At 60.6% G+C, this 14360-nt stretch overlaps 1 protein-coding gene across 1 annotated transcript in view; it reads left to right on the top strand.

Moving 5' to 3' along the window:
* The first annotated feature begins 3375 nt into the window (after positions 1–3375).
* The window catches only part of LOC131570017 (spectrin beta chain, non-erythrocytic 1-like), a 29592-nt gene continuing 18607 nt past the window's right edge, over positions 3376–14360 (top strand). Inside the window, exons 1-11 of the mRNA XM_058822350.1 lie at positions 3376–3565; positions 5802–5950; positions 7255–7428; positions 8248–8339; positions 8773–8853; positions 9935–10050; positions 10249–10361; positions 11548–11735; positions 12267–12384; positions 13148–13306; positions 14039–14341. Of these exons, the coding sequence (XP_058678333.1) occupies positions 3376–3565; positions 5802–5950; positions 7255–7428; positions 8248–8339; positions 8773–8853; positions 9935–10050; positions 10249–10361; positions 11548–11735; positions 12267–12384; positions 13148–13306; positions 14039–14341 (1683 nt within the window). The remainder of the gene's footprint in view (positions 3566–5801; positions 5951–7254; positions 7429–8247; positions 8340–8772; positions 8854–9934; positions 10051–10248; positions 10362–11547; positions 11736–12266; positions 12385–13147; positions 13307–14038; positions 14342–14360) is intronic.

The following is a 14360-nucleotide window of genomic DNA, read 5'->3' as shown; positions in this document are numbered from 1 at the left end:
CCCAGAGAGGTTTTGGGGGGCTCTTAAAGGAATTGGGAATTGGGGGTGCCTATGAGGGGGTCCCAGAGAGGTTTTGGGGGGGTTTCTGAGTGGTTTGGGGGTCTCTGAGGGTTGTGGGGGTTTCTGAGGGGTTTTGGGGGGTCTCTGAGGGGTTTGGGGAAATCTCTGTGGGGTTTGGGCCGTCTCTGTGGGGTTTTGGGGGTCTCTCAGGGGTTTTGGGGTCTCTGGGGGGGTTTTGGGGTTTCTGTGGGGTTTTGGGGGGTCTCTGAGGGGTTTTGAGGGGGGTCTCTGGGGGGTCCTGGGGTCTCTGGGGGACTTGGGGGGTCTCTGGGGGGTTTTGGGGTCTCTGAGGGGTTTTGGGGGGGCCTCTGGGGGTCTCTTACCCTTCCCCATTGCTTCAGGGTCGAGGTCTCGGCTGAGGGGTCCCGTGGCTGCCACTGGAAAAGGGGAGGGGGTCAGGGGGGTCTGAGGGGAGCCTGGATCACCCAGGACCCCCCAGGACCCCCCCACACACCTGTGAGGGTGCAGAGGGGCCCCCCCAGAGCCGCCCCCGCCATCAGAGCCACCAGCAGCGCTCCCCGTCGGGGCTCCCCATTTTTGGAGGTCCCCAGAACCACCAGGAGCTGCTCCAGGACCTGCAGGGCCAGAAAAGGTGGGGAGACCCCATATTCCTCCCTAAAAAAACCCCAAAAATCCCCCGGAACCCCTTTCCCAAGAGCTCTCTCTTTCCAAGGGACCTGAAAGACCCCAAAACACCTCAAACCGCTCTTGGGATCCCCAACACCAACCGAGACCCCCCAAATCCCCTCAAAAACTTCCCTCGGGACACTCGACCCCTCATAAAGACCCGTTAGAAGCCCCCAACCCACTTTAGCGACCACTGACCCCCCACAAAGAGCCCCCCCCATACCCGCCAAGCCCCACAACTCTCCTCAGTGACTCCTCAGAACCCCCAAAACCACCCCCAGGGACCCCTAAAGCTCCCGCAATCCTCTCTTGTGATCCCTGATTCTCACAAAACCCAAAAAAACACAAAAAAAACCAAGAAAACCCCCTCACCCCCCTCACGGCCTCCTCCGCCATCTTTGCCCCCCTCACGCCTCGAGCGCCCCCTGGCGGGCGGCACGCGCGGGTGGCGGGAAAATTGGGGGCGTGGCTTCCTCCCTTATCGCCACGGCAACAAGCCGGGGAGGGGGGCGTGTCCAGGAGGCGTTGCCGTGGTGACGGCGGAGGGGGCGTGGCCAGCAAGCCCCGCCCCCCGGGGTGTGATGAGCTGCCGCGGGCTCAGCGCGCGCCGCCACCGCAGCGCAGGTAAGGGGGGGGGGGGGGGGGGGGGGGGGGGCACAAACACACCTGGGGGGGGGCTCAAGCTGAGGGGAGACCCCCCCCAAAACCACCCCAAACCCACCCTCAGAACCCCCCCCAAGGGTCCCGCAACCCCCCCGAACCCGCTGATCCCCCCCGCGCCCCCCCCCCGGGCACTGCGGCAGCGGCTCCGCATCCCCGGGCAGGGCCCCCCCCGCGCTGTCCCGGGAGGAATTTGGGGACCCCCCACCCCCAAATTCGCGTGTTTGTGTCCCAAACCCCCCCTGAGCCCCCCCGGTGCTGCGGGCGCTGATCCCCGTTAAGAGCATTAACGGGGGGGGGAGCGCGGGGGGAGCGGGGGGCTCTGGGGGGGCTCTGGGCAGCGGGGGGAGGGGGCTCCGAGGAGTTTTGGGGGTCCCGGAAAGGAATTTGGGGCGCTCGGGATTTGTTTGAGAGGATTTGGGGGCGCTCACGGTGACCCGGAGAGTGTTTTGGGGGGGCTCTATTGATGGGGAGGGGGCTTGGAGGAGTTTTGGGGGTCCCGGGGGGAATTTGGGGAGACTCATGGGGGGCTTTGGGGAGGTTTGGGGGGGGCTCGGTGGAGTTTGGGGGTCCTGGGGTGACCCTGAGAGTTTTGGGGAGGGGTCTCAGGAGGAGGGGGGAGGAACTTGAAGGAGTTTTGGGGGTCCCAAACTCCAAAGATAGAGGAATTGGGGGGTCCCGGGGGGGATCTGGGGGGGTCTCGATTTAATTTGGGGAGGGGTCTCTACTGAAATGAAGTTTGATGAGGAGTTTGGGGGGGATCTCAATCAATTCGGGGTAATTCCTACTAATTAGTGCTGTCTTTATTAATTTGGGGGCTTTTTATTAATTTGGGGAGGGGTCTCCCTTTAATTTAAAGCATTCTTCATTAATTTGGGGTGCATTCCCTTAATTTGGGGGACTTCATTAATTTCGATTAAAAAGTCTCAATTTGAGGAATAATTTAATTAATTTGGGGAGGGTCCGTTAATTTGGGGGGGTCCACTCCCTTAATTTGAGGGTCTCCGTTAATTTGGGGGGGAGTCTCCCTTAATTTGGGAGTCCCCGTTAATTTAGGGGGGGGTCCCCGTTAATTTGGGGGGAGGTCTCCCTTAATTTGAGGGTCTCCCTTAATTTGGGGGGGAGTCTCCCTTAATTTGGGAATCCCCGTTAATTTGAGGGAGTTCTCCGTTAATTTGGGGGGAGGTCTCCCTTAATTTGAGGGTCTCCGTGAATTTGGGGGGGCCTCGTTAATTTTGGGGGGGGTCTCCATTACTTTTGGCAGGATCTCCGTTAGTTTGGGGGTCTCCGTTAATTTGAGGGGGGTCTCCGTTAATTTCGGGGGGTCTCCCTTAATTTGGGGGTCTCCGTTAATTTTGGGGATGGTCTCCATTAATTTGAGGGGGGTCTCCGTTAGTTGAGGGGGTCTCCGTTAATTTCGAGGGGTCTCCGTTAATTTCGGGGGGTCTCCCTTAATTTTAGGGGGGGTCTCCGTTAATTTTAGGGGGGGTCCCCGTTAATTTGAGGGGGGTCTCCGTTAATTGAAGGGGTCCCCGTTAATTTCGAGGGGTCTCCGTTAATTTCGGGGGGTCTCCGTTAATTTGGGGATCTCCGTTAATTTTGGGGACGGTCTCCATTAATTTGAGGGGGGTCTCCGTTAATTTGAGGGGGTCTCCGTTAATTTGGGGGTCTCCCTTAATTTGAGGGGGGTCTCCCTTAATTTTAGGGGGGGTCCCCGTTAATTTGAGGGCGGTCTCCGTTAATTGAGGGGGTCCCCGTTAATTTCGAGGGGTCTCCGTTAATTTGGACGGCCTCCCTTAATTTGAGGGGGGGGTCTCCCTTAATTTTAGGGGGGGGTCCCCGTTAATTTGAGGGGGGGGGTCTAATTTAAGGGGGGGTCCCCATTAATTTCGGGCCTCCCCACGAGTCATTTTGAGGAGGGGTCGCTCCCCAAAGTAACCAAACCCCCCCCCCATTTTTCCAGCTGCCCCCTGAGCTCTCCCGGCGTCGCCGCCCCCTCCCCAAATTCGGGGGTCCCCCGAGGCCGCCATGCTGTCCCCCCCCCCCCTGGACCCCCTGGAGCTGCCGCGGTTCAGCGACCCCCGCTGGGAGGGGGAGGGGGGCGCGGGGGGGCCCGAGCGGGAGCAGCAGCGGGAGGAGGAGGAGGAGGAGGAGGAGGAGGAGGAGGACGAAGGCTCCGCCCGGCGCTTCGAGCGCTCCCGCATCAAAGCCTTGGCAGGTACGGGGGGGGACCCCAAAATGGGGGGAAAAGGGGAAAAGATGGGGGGGGGGAATTGGGAAAAATTGGGGGGAAAAGGGGAAAAAAAAATTGGGAAAATTGGGGGAGAAATGGGGAAAAATTGGGGGCAAAATGGGGAAAAAATTGGGAAAATTGGGGGAGAAATGGGGGAAAATTGGGGGGAAAATGGGGAAAAAATTTGGGGCAAATTGGAAAAAATGGGGAAAATTGGGGGAAAATGGGGAAAAAATTGGGGGGGCAAATTGGGAAAAAATGGGGAAAATTGGGGGGGAAATGGGGGAAAAATTGGGGGGAAAATGGGAAAAAATTTGGGGGGGCAAATTGGGAAAAAATGGGGGGGAAATGGGGAAAAAATTGGGGGGCCAAATTGGGAAAAAATGGGGAAAATTGGGGGGGAATGGGGAAAAATTGGGGGGAAAAGGGGGAAAATGAGGGGGGGAAATTGGGAAAATTGGGGGGAAAAGGGGAAAAAATTGGGGGGGCAAATTGGGAAAAAATGGGGAAAAAAAGGGGGAAAAATGGGACGAAAAGGAAAAAGGGGGGAAAATTGGTGTGGGGAAAGATGAAAACAGTGGGGAAAATGGGAAAAAAAGGGGGGAAAATTGGGGTGGGAAATATTGGGGAAAAAATTGGGAGAAAATGGGGATGGGGAAAGATGAAAAATGGGGGAAAAAGTGCAAAAAATTGGGGGAAAATGGGGGGGGATTGGGAAAAAATTGGGGCGGGGAAAGATGGAAAAATGGGGAAGATGGGAAAAAATGGGGGGAAATAGGAAAAAAATGGGGAAAAAATTGGGCTGGGGAAAGATGAAAAAAGTGAAAAAATGGGAGAAAAAGGGGGGCGAATTGGGAAAAATTGGGGGAAAATGGGAAAAAATTGGGGAAAAAATTGGGGTGGGGAAAGATTACAAAATTGGGGATAATGGGGGAAAAATGGGGGGAAGTGCAAAAAAAATTGGGGGAAAATGGGAAAAATGGAGAAAAACACACAAAAAATGGGGGGAAAGGATAAAAAAAATGGGAGAGGAACCTGAAAAAAATTGGGAGAAAGTCACCAAAAATATGGAAAATCCAAAAAAAAAAAAGGGAATTGTGAGTTTTGGAATGTCGTGGGAGCAAAAACAGTGAAGGAAACACAAAGAAAGTGATGGAAAAGTGGAAAAAATGGGAGAAAAACCCTAAAAATGGAGAAAAGGACCCAGAAAATGTTGGGAGTGCATCAGGAATATGAGAGATCCCAAAAATGGGGATGGGGAATGCAAAAATTGGGGAGATGGACCCCAAAAATGGGGAAATCAGCCCAAAAATGAGAGGGGACAGCACAAAAATGAGGGAAAACCACAAAAAATGGGGGGAAATCCCCTCAAAACAGGAGGAAAAACGCAGAAAAGAGGGAGAAACACCTAAAAATAGGGAGAGACCCCAAAAATGAGGATGGGGAACCTCAAAATGTGGGAATGAGCCCTAAAAAAATTGGGGGAAAACCACAAAAATGGGGGAAAAACCCCCAAAAATGGGAAAAATCCAAATAAATTGAGAAAACCCCCCCAAAATGGGGACGTATTATGAAAAATTGGGGGGAACGCCCCAAATTTCCCACCCCAATCACCCCAAAACCCCCTCAGGACAAACCCCCAACCCCCCCAATCGCCCCCAGACCCCCAAAACTCCCCCAAATTCCCCAGGACCCCCCTCAGGAGCCCCCCAAGGACCCCCCCCCCCCCAAATCCTCTTAGCGTTAATCCAGCACCGGCTGCTGTGGGGGGATCCCCCCCCCCCCGGGGGGCTCTGGGGGGAATTTTGGGGGTCTCTGAACCCCCCCGTGCACCCCCAGATGGGGCCGAGGAGGGGGGGGGGGGCTCAGGTGGGATTTGGGGGCTCAGGTGGGATCTGGGGGCTCAGGTGGGATCTGGGGGCTCTGGGTGGGCTTTGGGTGGTCTGGGGGGATTTGGGGGGTTTTAGGGGGGCTTTTGGGGGGTTTTTGGGGGTCCCTGACCCCCCCGTGCCCCCCCCAGATGGGGCCGAGGAGGGGGGGGGGCTCAGGTGGGATCTGGGGGCTCTGGGTGGGCTTTGGGTGGTCTGGGGGGATTTGGGGGCTCTGGGTGGGGTTTGAAGGATCTGGGTGGGCTTTGGGTGGTCTGGGGGGATTTGGGGGGTTTTAGGGGGGGTTTTAGGGGGGTTTTTGGGGGTCCCTGACCCCCCCCGTGCCCCCCCAGACGAGCGCGAGGCCGTGCAGAAGAAAACCTTCACCAAGTGGGTGAATTCTCACCTGGCGGGGGGGGCGCACCTGGGGGACCTTTACAGCGACCTGAGGGACGGGCGGCTCCTGCTGAGGCTGCTCGAGGGGCTCTCGGGGGAGACCCTGGTGAGTGAGACCCCTCCCCAAATTGGGGACGCCCCCCTCAAAGGGGAAACCCCCTCAAAAAAGGGACCCCACCACTGGGGACCCTCCCCAAAATAGGGAAATCCCTGCGGGGACCCCCAAAAAGGGACCCCCAAAAAGGGACCCCCGGCTGCTCTCGGGGCTCTCGGGGGAGACCCTGGTGAGTGAGACCCCTCCCCAAATTGGGGACGCCCCCCCTCAAAGGGGAAACCCCCCCAAAAAACCAGGAACCTGCCAATGGGGACCCTCCCCAAAAGTAGGACCCCCCCCACAATGGGGACCCTCCCCAAAACAGGGAAATTCTTGACGATGCCCCCCTGCCCTTGGGGGTCTGTCTAACATTGCCCCCCTACTCGGGGGTCTCTCTAACGTCGCCCCCCACCCTTGGGGGTCCTTCTAACGATGCCCCCTGTCCTTGGGGGTCTCTCTAACGTTACCCCCCTACTCAGGGGTCTCTCTAACCTTGCCCCCCTACTCAAGGGTCTGTCTAACCTTGCCCTGGGGGTCTCTCTAATGGTGCCCACTGGTCCTGGGGGTCTCTCTAATGTCGCCCCCCACCCTTAGGGGTCTCTCTAACGTTGCCCTGGGGGTCTCTCTAATGTTTCCCCCTGCCCATGGGGGTCTCTCTAACGATGCCCCCTCTCCTTGGGGGTCCCTCTAATGATGCCCCCCACCCTTGGGGGTCCCCCTAACATTGCCCCCCTACTCAGGAGTCTCTCTAACCTTGCCCTGGGGGTCTCTCTAATGTTTCCCCCTGCCCATGGGGGTCTCTCTAACGATGCCCCCTCTCCTTGGGGGTCTCTCTAACGATGCCCCCTGTCCTTGGGGGTCTCTCTAAGGTTACCCCCTGTCCTTGGGGGTCTCTCTAACGATGCCCCCCTACTCAGTGGTCCCCCTAACGTTGCCCCCCTGCTCAAGGGTCTCTCTAACCTTGCCCTGGGGGTCTCTCTAATGTCGCCCCCTGCCCTGGGGGTCTCTCTAACGATCCCCCTACCCTGGGGAGTTCCCCTGACTGTGTCCCCCTGCCCTGGGGGAGTCCCTGGTGGTGCCCCCTGACCCGTGGGTGATTCCCTGACCGCGCCCCCTGCCCTTGGGGGTCCCTAACGATGCCCCCCTACCCAGAGGGAGCCTCCAACTGTGCCCCCCCGGCTCACGGGGGGTTCCCTGATTGTGCCCCCCTGACTGGGGGGGGATTCCCCGACGACTTCCCCCTCGCCTTGGGGGATTCCTTAACGATGTCCCCCCCTCTACCCTTGGGGGTCCCCCTAACGTCGCCCCCCGCCCAGCCGCGCCCCACGCGGGGCCGGATGCGCATCCACTGCCTGGAGAACGTGGAGAAGGCGCTGCGGTTCCTGCGCGAGCAGCGCGTGCACCTGGAGAACGTGGGCTCGCACGACATCGTGGACGGCAACCCCCGCCTGACCCTGGGGCTGGTCTGGACCATCATCCTGCGCTTCCAGGTGCCCTTTGGGGTCACTCTGGGGGGTCCTGGGGGGGTTTGGGGTCATTTAGAGGGGTCAGGAGCCCATCCTGGGGGGGTTTGGGGTCATTTAGGGGGGTCAGGAGCCCATCCTGGGGGGGTTTGGGGTTGCTCTGGGGGGCTCCTGGGGGTTTGGGGTCATTTTGGGGGGTCAGGAGCCCATCCTGGGGGGGTTTGGGGTCATTTAGGGGGGTCAGGAGCCCATCCTGGGGGGGTTTGGGGTCATCTTGGGGGGTCCTGGGGGGGTTTGGGGTCATTTAGGGGGGTCAGGAGCCCATCTTGGGGGGGTTTGGGGTCATCTTGGGGGGTCCTTGGGGGGCTTGGGGTCATTTAGGGGGGTCAGGAGCCCATCCTGGGGGTGTTTGGGGTCATCTTGGGGGGTCCTGGAGCGGTCCTGGGGCAGTTTGGGGTCATTTAGGGGGGTACTGATCTCACCCTGAGGGGGTTTGAGGTCACTGTGTGGGCTCCTGAACCTGTCCTGGGGGTTTTAGAGTAATTTTGGGGGGTCCTGGAGCTGCCCTGGGGGGTTTGGGGTAATTTTGGGGGGTCCCAAACCCACCCTGAGGTCTCAGTTTGATGACAGAAATCCCCAGACCTTCCCCAGACTCTTTTTTGGGGGGATCTCACACTCACTTTGGTGGGTTCTGATCCCACGGGAGGGTCCCAGACTCCACTTTTGGGGATCCTGGCCCCACCACGAGATGCTTGCACCCATTTTAGGTATTCCAGACCCACTTTGGGGGGGTTCTTAACCCCAATTTGGGGGTCCCTGACCCCATTTTTGGGCTCTGCCCCCCAGATCCAGGACATCAGCGTGGAGACCGGGGACACGCGGGAGAGGAAATCGGCCAAGGACGCTCTGCTGGCCTGGTGCCAGATGAAAACCGCGGGGTGAGGGGTCCTGGGGGGCTTTAGGGGGGTCCCAGGGCATTCGGGGGGGGGGGTTTGGGGGTCCTGGGGGGCCTGGGTGGTCTCCATGGGGCTCGGGAGGCTCCTGGGAGCTCTGTGGGGCTTTGGGGGGGGCTCTAAGGGGACTCAGGAGGGATCTGTGGGGTCTGGGTGTGTTCCCAGGGGGTTTTGGGGGTCTCTGGAGGGGTTTTGGGGGTCCTGAGAGGGTTTGGGTGGTCCGCGGGGGGCTCTGGGTGGTCTCCATGTGACTCTGGAAGGCTCCTAGGGGCTCTGTGGGGCTTTGGGGGGGCTCTAAGGGGACTCAGGAAGGATCTGCTGGATCTGGGGGTGTTCCCAGGGGTTTTGGGGGGGGGTTTGGGGGTCTCTGTGAGGGTTTTTTGGGGGTCTCTGACCCTTCCTGTCCCCCCCCGCCCAGGTACCCCAATGTGAACGTGCAGAATTTCACCACGAGCTGGAGGGACGGGCTGGCCTTCTGCGCCCTCATCCACCGGCACCGGTGCGGGACCGGGGACCGGGGGGCTGCGGAGGGGCTGGGGGTGTGGGGAGGGGCTGGGGAGGGGGCTGGGGGTGTGGGGAGGGGGTCCTGGGGGAGGCAATGGGGGGGTTATAGGGCAGAGGTTATGGGGTGGGAGTCTGTGGGGTTGTGGGGCAGGGTCAGGGGTTATGAGGTCAGCGGGTCAGTGGCTGCAGTCAGTGGTCAGTGGTTATGGGTCAGTGGTCAGGGGTTACGGGGTGCTGTGGGTCAGTGGTCAGTGGCTGTGGCTCAGTGGTCAGTGGTTATGAGGCGCTGTGGTCAGTGGTTAAGGGGTGCTATGGTCAGTGGTTATGGCTCAGTGGTCAGTGGTCAGTGGCTGTGGCTCAGTGGGCAGTGGCTGTGGGGTGCCATGGGTCAGTGGTCAGCAGTTATGGTTCTGTGGGCCAGTGGTTATGGGGTGCTATGGTCAGTGGTTATGGCTCAGTGGCAGTGGTTAGAGGTCAGTGGTCAGTAGCTATGGGTCACTGGTCAGTGCTCAGTGCTCAGTGGTTAGAGGTCAGTGGTCAGTAGTTGTGGGTCAGTGGTCAGTAGCTATGGGTCACTGGTCACTGGTCACTGGTCAGTGGTCACTGGTCAGTGGTCAGTAGCTATGGGTCACTGGTCACTGGTCAGTGGTCACTGGTCAGTGGTCAGTAGCTATGGGTCACTGGTCACTGGTCAGTGGTCACTGGTCAGTAGCTATGGGTCACTGGTCACTGGTCAGTGGTCACTGGTCACTGGTCAGTAGCTATGGGTCACTGGTCAGTGGTCACTGGTCACTGGTCACTGGTCAGTAGCTATGGGTCACTGGTCAGTGGTCACTGGTCAGTAGCTATGGGTCACTGGTCAGTGGTCACTGGTCAGTGGTCACTGGTCAGTAGCTATGGGTCACTGGTCAGTGGTCACTGGTCACTGGTCAGTGGTCAGTAGCTATGGGTCACTGGTCACTGGTCACTGGTCAGTGGTCAGTAGCTATGGGTCACTGGTCAGTGGTCACTGGTCAGTGGTCACTGGTCAGTAGCTACGGGTCACTGGTCAGTGCTCAGCTGTCCGCTGTCCCCAGGCCGGAGCTGCTGGACGTGGGGTCCCTGCGCGGAGCCAACGCCCTCCACAACCTGCAGAGCGCCTTCGGCGTGGCCGAGCGCGAGCTGGGGGTCACCCGGCTGCTGGACCCCGAGGGTGAGGGGCTGGGGGGGGATTTGGGGGTCCCTGGGGGTGGATTTGGGGGGGTCTGACCCCCTTGTGCCCCCCAGATGTGGCCGTGGAGCAGCCGGACGAGCGCTCAGTGCTGGGGGGCTGTGAGGGGTCAGGGGGATTTGGGGGTCCCTGGGGGGATTTGGGGATGGATTTGGGGGTCTGACCCCCCGTGCCCCCCAGATGTGGCCGTGGAGCAGCCGGACGAGCGCTCAGTGCTGACCTACGTGGCCGCGCTCTACCATCACTTCTCCAGGATGAAGGCGCTGGCCGTGGAGGGAAAACGCGTCGGGAAGGTCCGGGGGGGACAGACGGACACGGGGGGGACAGACGGACACGGGGGAGGACAGACGGACACGGGGGGGACAGACAGACATGGGGGGGACAGACGGACATGGGGGGGACAGACAGACATGGGGGAGGACAGGTGGACATGGGGTGGACGCAGGATGGGGGGACACACAGGGATGGACACAGGGATGGACACACGGGTGGATGGAAAAGGAACAGGGGGAGGAGGAAGGGGTGGACAGATGGACGATGGGCAGATGGACGGACGGACAATGGGCAGATGGACAGACAGACGATGGGCAGATGGTGTCGGGGGGGTGGGGACTGGACAGAATCCGCGGGAATGGGGGGGAGGGGAGGGAGGGAGGGAGGGACAGATGGGGGATGGACAGAGGGACGGGTGGGGGATGGACAGAGGGGATGGACAGAGAGATGGATTGGTCAAAAAGGGGCGGAGAAGGAGGGGACTGGATGGACAGGGGGATAAATGGACAGAGGGGCGTGGGGATGGATGGCTGGATGATGGATGATGGATGGATGGATGGATGGATGGATGGATGGATGGATGATGGATGATGGATGGACATGGATGGATGGATGCTGGATGGATGCTGGATGGATGGATGATGGATGGATGATGGATGGATGATGGATGGATGATGGATGGATGGATGGACGGATGGATGGATGGATGGATGGATGGATGGATGGATGGATGGATGGATGATGGATGGATGGATGGACATGGATGGATGGATGGATGGATGGATGGATGGATGATGGATGGATGGACGGATGGACGGATGGATGATGGATGGATGGATGGATGGATGGATGGATGATGGATGGATGGATGGATGGATGGATGGATGTTGGATGGATGGATGGATGGATGGATGGACATGGATGGATGGACATGGATGGATGGATGATGGATGATGGATGGATGATGGATGGATGATGGATGGATGGATGGATGGATGGATGTTGGATGGATGGATGGATGGATGTTGGATGGATGGATGGATGGACATGGATGGATGGATGGATGGATGGATGGATGGATGGATGGACATGGATGGATGGATGGATGGACATGGATGGATGATGGATGTGAAGACAAACAGATGGATGTTGGATGGATGTGAGGACAGCCAGCCATCCCCCTGTCCGTCTGTCCGTCCCTGGCAGGTGCTGGAGGCGGCGCGCGAGGCCGAGGGCCTGGCCGGCCGTTACGAGGCGCAGGCGGCCGAGCTGCTGGGCTGGATCCAGCGCTCGCTGCTGCTGCTCACGGACCGGCGCCTGCCCCGCGGCATCCCCGGCCTGCAGGGGCAGCTCCAGGCCTTCAGCGCCTACCGCACCACCGAGAAACCCCCCCGGTGAGGGACCCCCGGGCCGGGGCTGGGGGCTGCTGTGAGGGGTCTGGGGGCTGAACTGAGGGGTCTGGGGGCTGAACTGAGGGGTCTGGGGGCTGAACTGAGGGGGCTGGGGGCTGCTGTGAGGGGCCTGGGGCCTCCAAAAGGGGTTTGGGGTCTCTCTAGTGGGGTTTGGGGGCTGCCCAGAGGGGTCTGGGGGCTGCCCAGAGGGGTTTGTGGGCCCCAAATTGGGTTTGGGGTCTCTAAGAAGGGATTTGGGATCTCCCTACTGGGGTCTGGGGGCTCCCGGAGGGGTCTGGGGGCTGAACTGAGGGGTCTGGGGTCTCCAAGAGGGGGTTTGGGGTCACCCTGGTGGGGTTTGGGGTCTCCCCAGTGGGTTTCAGGGTTTTGGGGCGTCTGAGGGGTTTTGGGGCGTTCCTAGGGCTCAGAGTGGGCTTTAGTGTCCCCCTGGTGTATTTTGGGGTCCTCCAGTGCATTTTGGGGTCCCCCAGTGCATTTTGGGGTTCTCTCGGTGAATTCTCGGGGTCCCCCCAGGTTTGAGGACAAGGGCTCCCTGGAGGTTCTGCTGTTCTCGCTCCGGAGCCGCCTCCGCGCCAACAACCAGCGACAGTTCGTGCCGCGGGAGGGGACGCACAGCGCCGACATCAACAGGGTGACAGCTGTGGGGACACTGGGGACATGGGGACATTGGGGGACACAGGGGATCCCCACAGCGCCGACATCAACAGGGTGACAGCTGTGGGGACACTGGGGACATGGTGGGGACACAGGGGACACTGGGACATTGGGGACACTGGGGCATTGAGGCATGGGGACATTGGGGGCATTAGGGACACTGGGGACATCGGGGACATCGGGGACATTGGAGGTGACAGGGACAGAGACAGGGGGGACGCTGGGACATGGTGGGGGGGACACAGTAACACAAGTACCAAGTGTGCCAGGTGCCCCAGGTGCCAGCTGTGCAGGTGCCCAGGTGTCCAGGTGACACAGGTGCCCAGGTGACAGGTGTGCCAGCTGTGCAGGTGACACAGGTGCCCCAGGTGACACAGGTGCCCAGGTGACACAGGTGCCCAGGTGCCCCAGGTGACACAGGTCCCAGGTGACACAGGTGCCCAGGTGCCCCAGGTGACACAGGTGACACAGGTGCCCAGGTGACAGGTGTGCCAGCTGTGCAGGTGACACAGGTGCCCCAGGTGACACAGGTGCCCAGGTGCCCCAGGTGACACAGGTCCCAGGTGACACAGGTGCCCAGGTGCCCCAGGTGACACAGGTGACACAGGTGACACAGGTGCTCAGGTGCCCCAGGTGCCCAGGTGACACGGTGCCCAGGTGCCCCAGGTGACACAAGTGACACAGGTGCCCAGGTGCCCAGGTGCCCCAGGTGCCCCAGGTGACACGGTGCCGTCCCGCAGGCGTGGGAGCGGCTGGAGAAGGCGGAGCACGGGCGGGAGCTGGCGCTGCGCTCGGAGCTGCTCCGGCAGCAGCACCTGGAGCAGCTGGCGGCCAGGTTCCACCGCAAGGCCGCGCTCAGGGAGACCTGGCTGGGGGACAACCAGCGCCTGGTGGCACAGGTGACACCCCAGGGACCCCTGAGACCCCTCCCCAAACAACCTCCAGTCAGGGACAACTCGGTGACACAGGTGACACCCCTGAGACCCCCCAGAGAACCCCCAGTTAGGGACAACCAGCGCCTGGTGGCACAGGTGACACCAGGACCCTCAGCCCACTCCCATTCAGGGACAACCTGGTGGCACAGGTGACCCTGAAAGCGCCCCCACCCCAGGGGGCTTCCCCTTGTCCCCACCGGGACAATTTCAGGATGTGTCCCCCCCCCCCACTTTGTCACCTCTCAGTCCCTTTTTTCCCCCCCGGGACAATTTGGGGAGGGGTCCCCAGAGTGTCCCCCCACCTTTCACCCCTTCTCTCCCCTTCTCCCACCCCAGGATGATTTTCGGGGGGCCCTTGGGGTGTCCCCTCCCTCACCACCCCTTTTCCACCTTCCCAGGACAATTTCGGGGGTCCCTGGAGTGTCCCCTCTCTCACCCCTCCCCAGGGCAATTTGGGGAGGGGTCCCTGGTGTGTCCCCTCCCTCACCACCCCTTTTCCACCCTCCCAGGACAATTTCGGGGGGGTCCCTGGAGTGTCCGCCCCACGTTTTACCCCTTCTCCCCCCATTTCCACTCCTCAAGACAATTTCGGGGGGGGTCCCTGGAGTGTCCCCTCTCTCACCCCTCCCCAGAACAATTCGGGGAGGGGTCCCTGGTGTGTCCCCTCCCTCACTCCCCCTTCCCCCCCCCCCCCAGGACAATTTCGGGGGGTCGCTGGGCGGTGTCGAGGCCGCGCTGCGCAAGCACGAGGCCATCGAGAGCGACATCGCCGCCTACGGCAGCCGCGTGCGCGCCGTCACCGCCGTGGCGGCCGAGCTGGAGGCCGAGCGCTATCACGACATGGGCGGCATCGCGACACGGCGCGACCACGTGGTGTCGCTCTGGGAGGCGCTGCGGGCTCAGGTGGCGGCGCGGCGAGAGCGGCTCCGGGCGCACCTGGAGCTGCAGCGGCTCCTGCGCGACCTGGAGCACCTGATGGGCTGGATGGAGGAGATGGAGGTGGGGAGGGGGCTGCGAG

The sequence above is a fragment of the Ammospiza caudacuta genome, chromosome 32, assembly GCF_027887145.1.
Source record: "Ammospiza caudacuta isolate bAmmCau1 chromosome 32, bAmmCau1.pri, whole genome shotgun sequence".
NCBI classification, from domain to species: Eukaryota; Metazoa; Chordata; class Aves; order Passeriformes; family Passerellidae; genus Ammospiza; species Ammospiza caudacuta.
The sequence above is the reverse complement of the archived record's forward strand: the minus strand, read 5'-3'. Positions and strand labels throughout refer to the sequence as shown.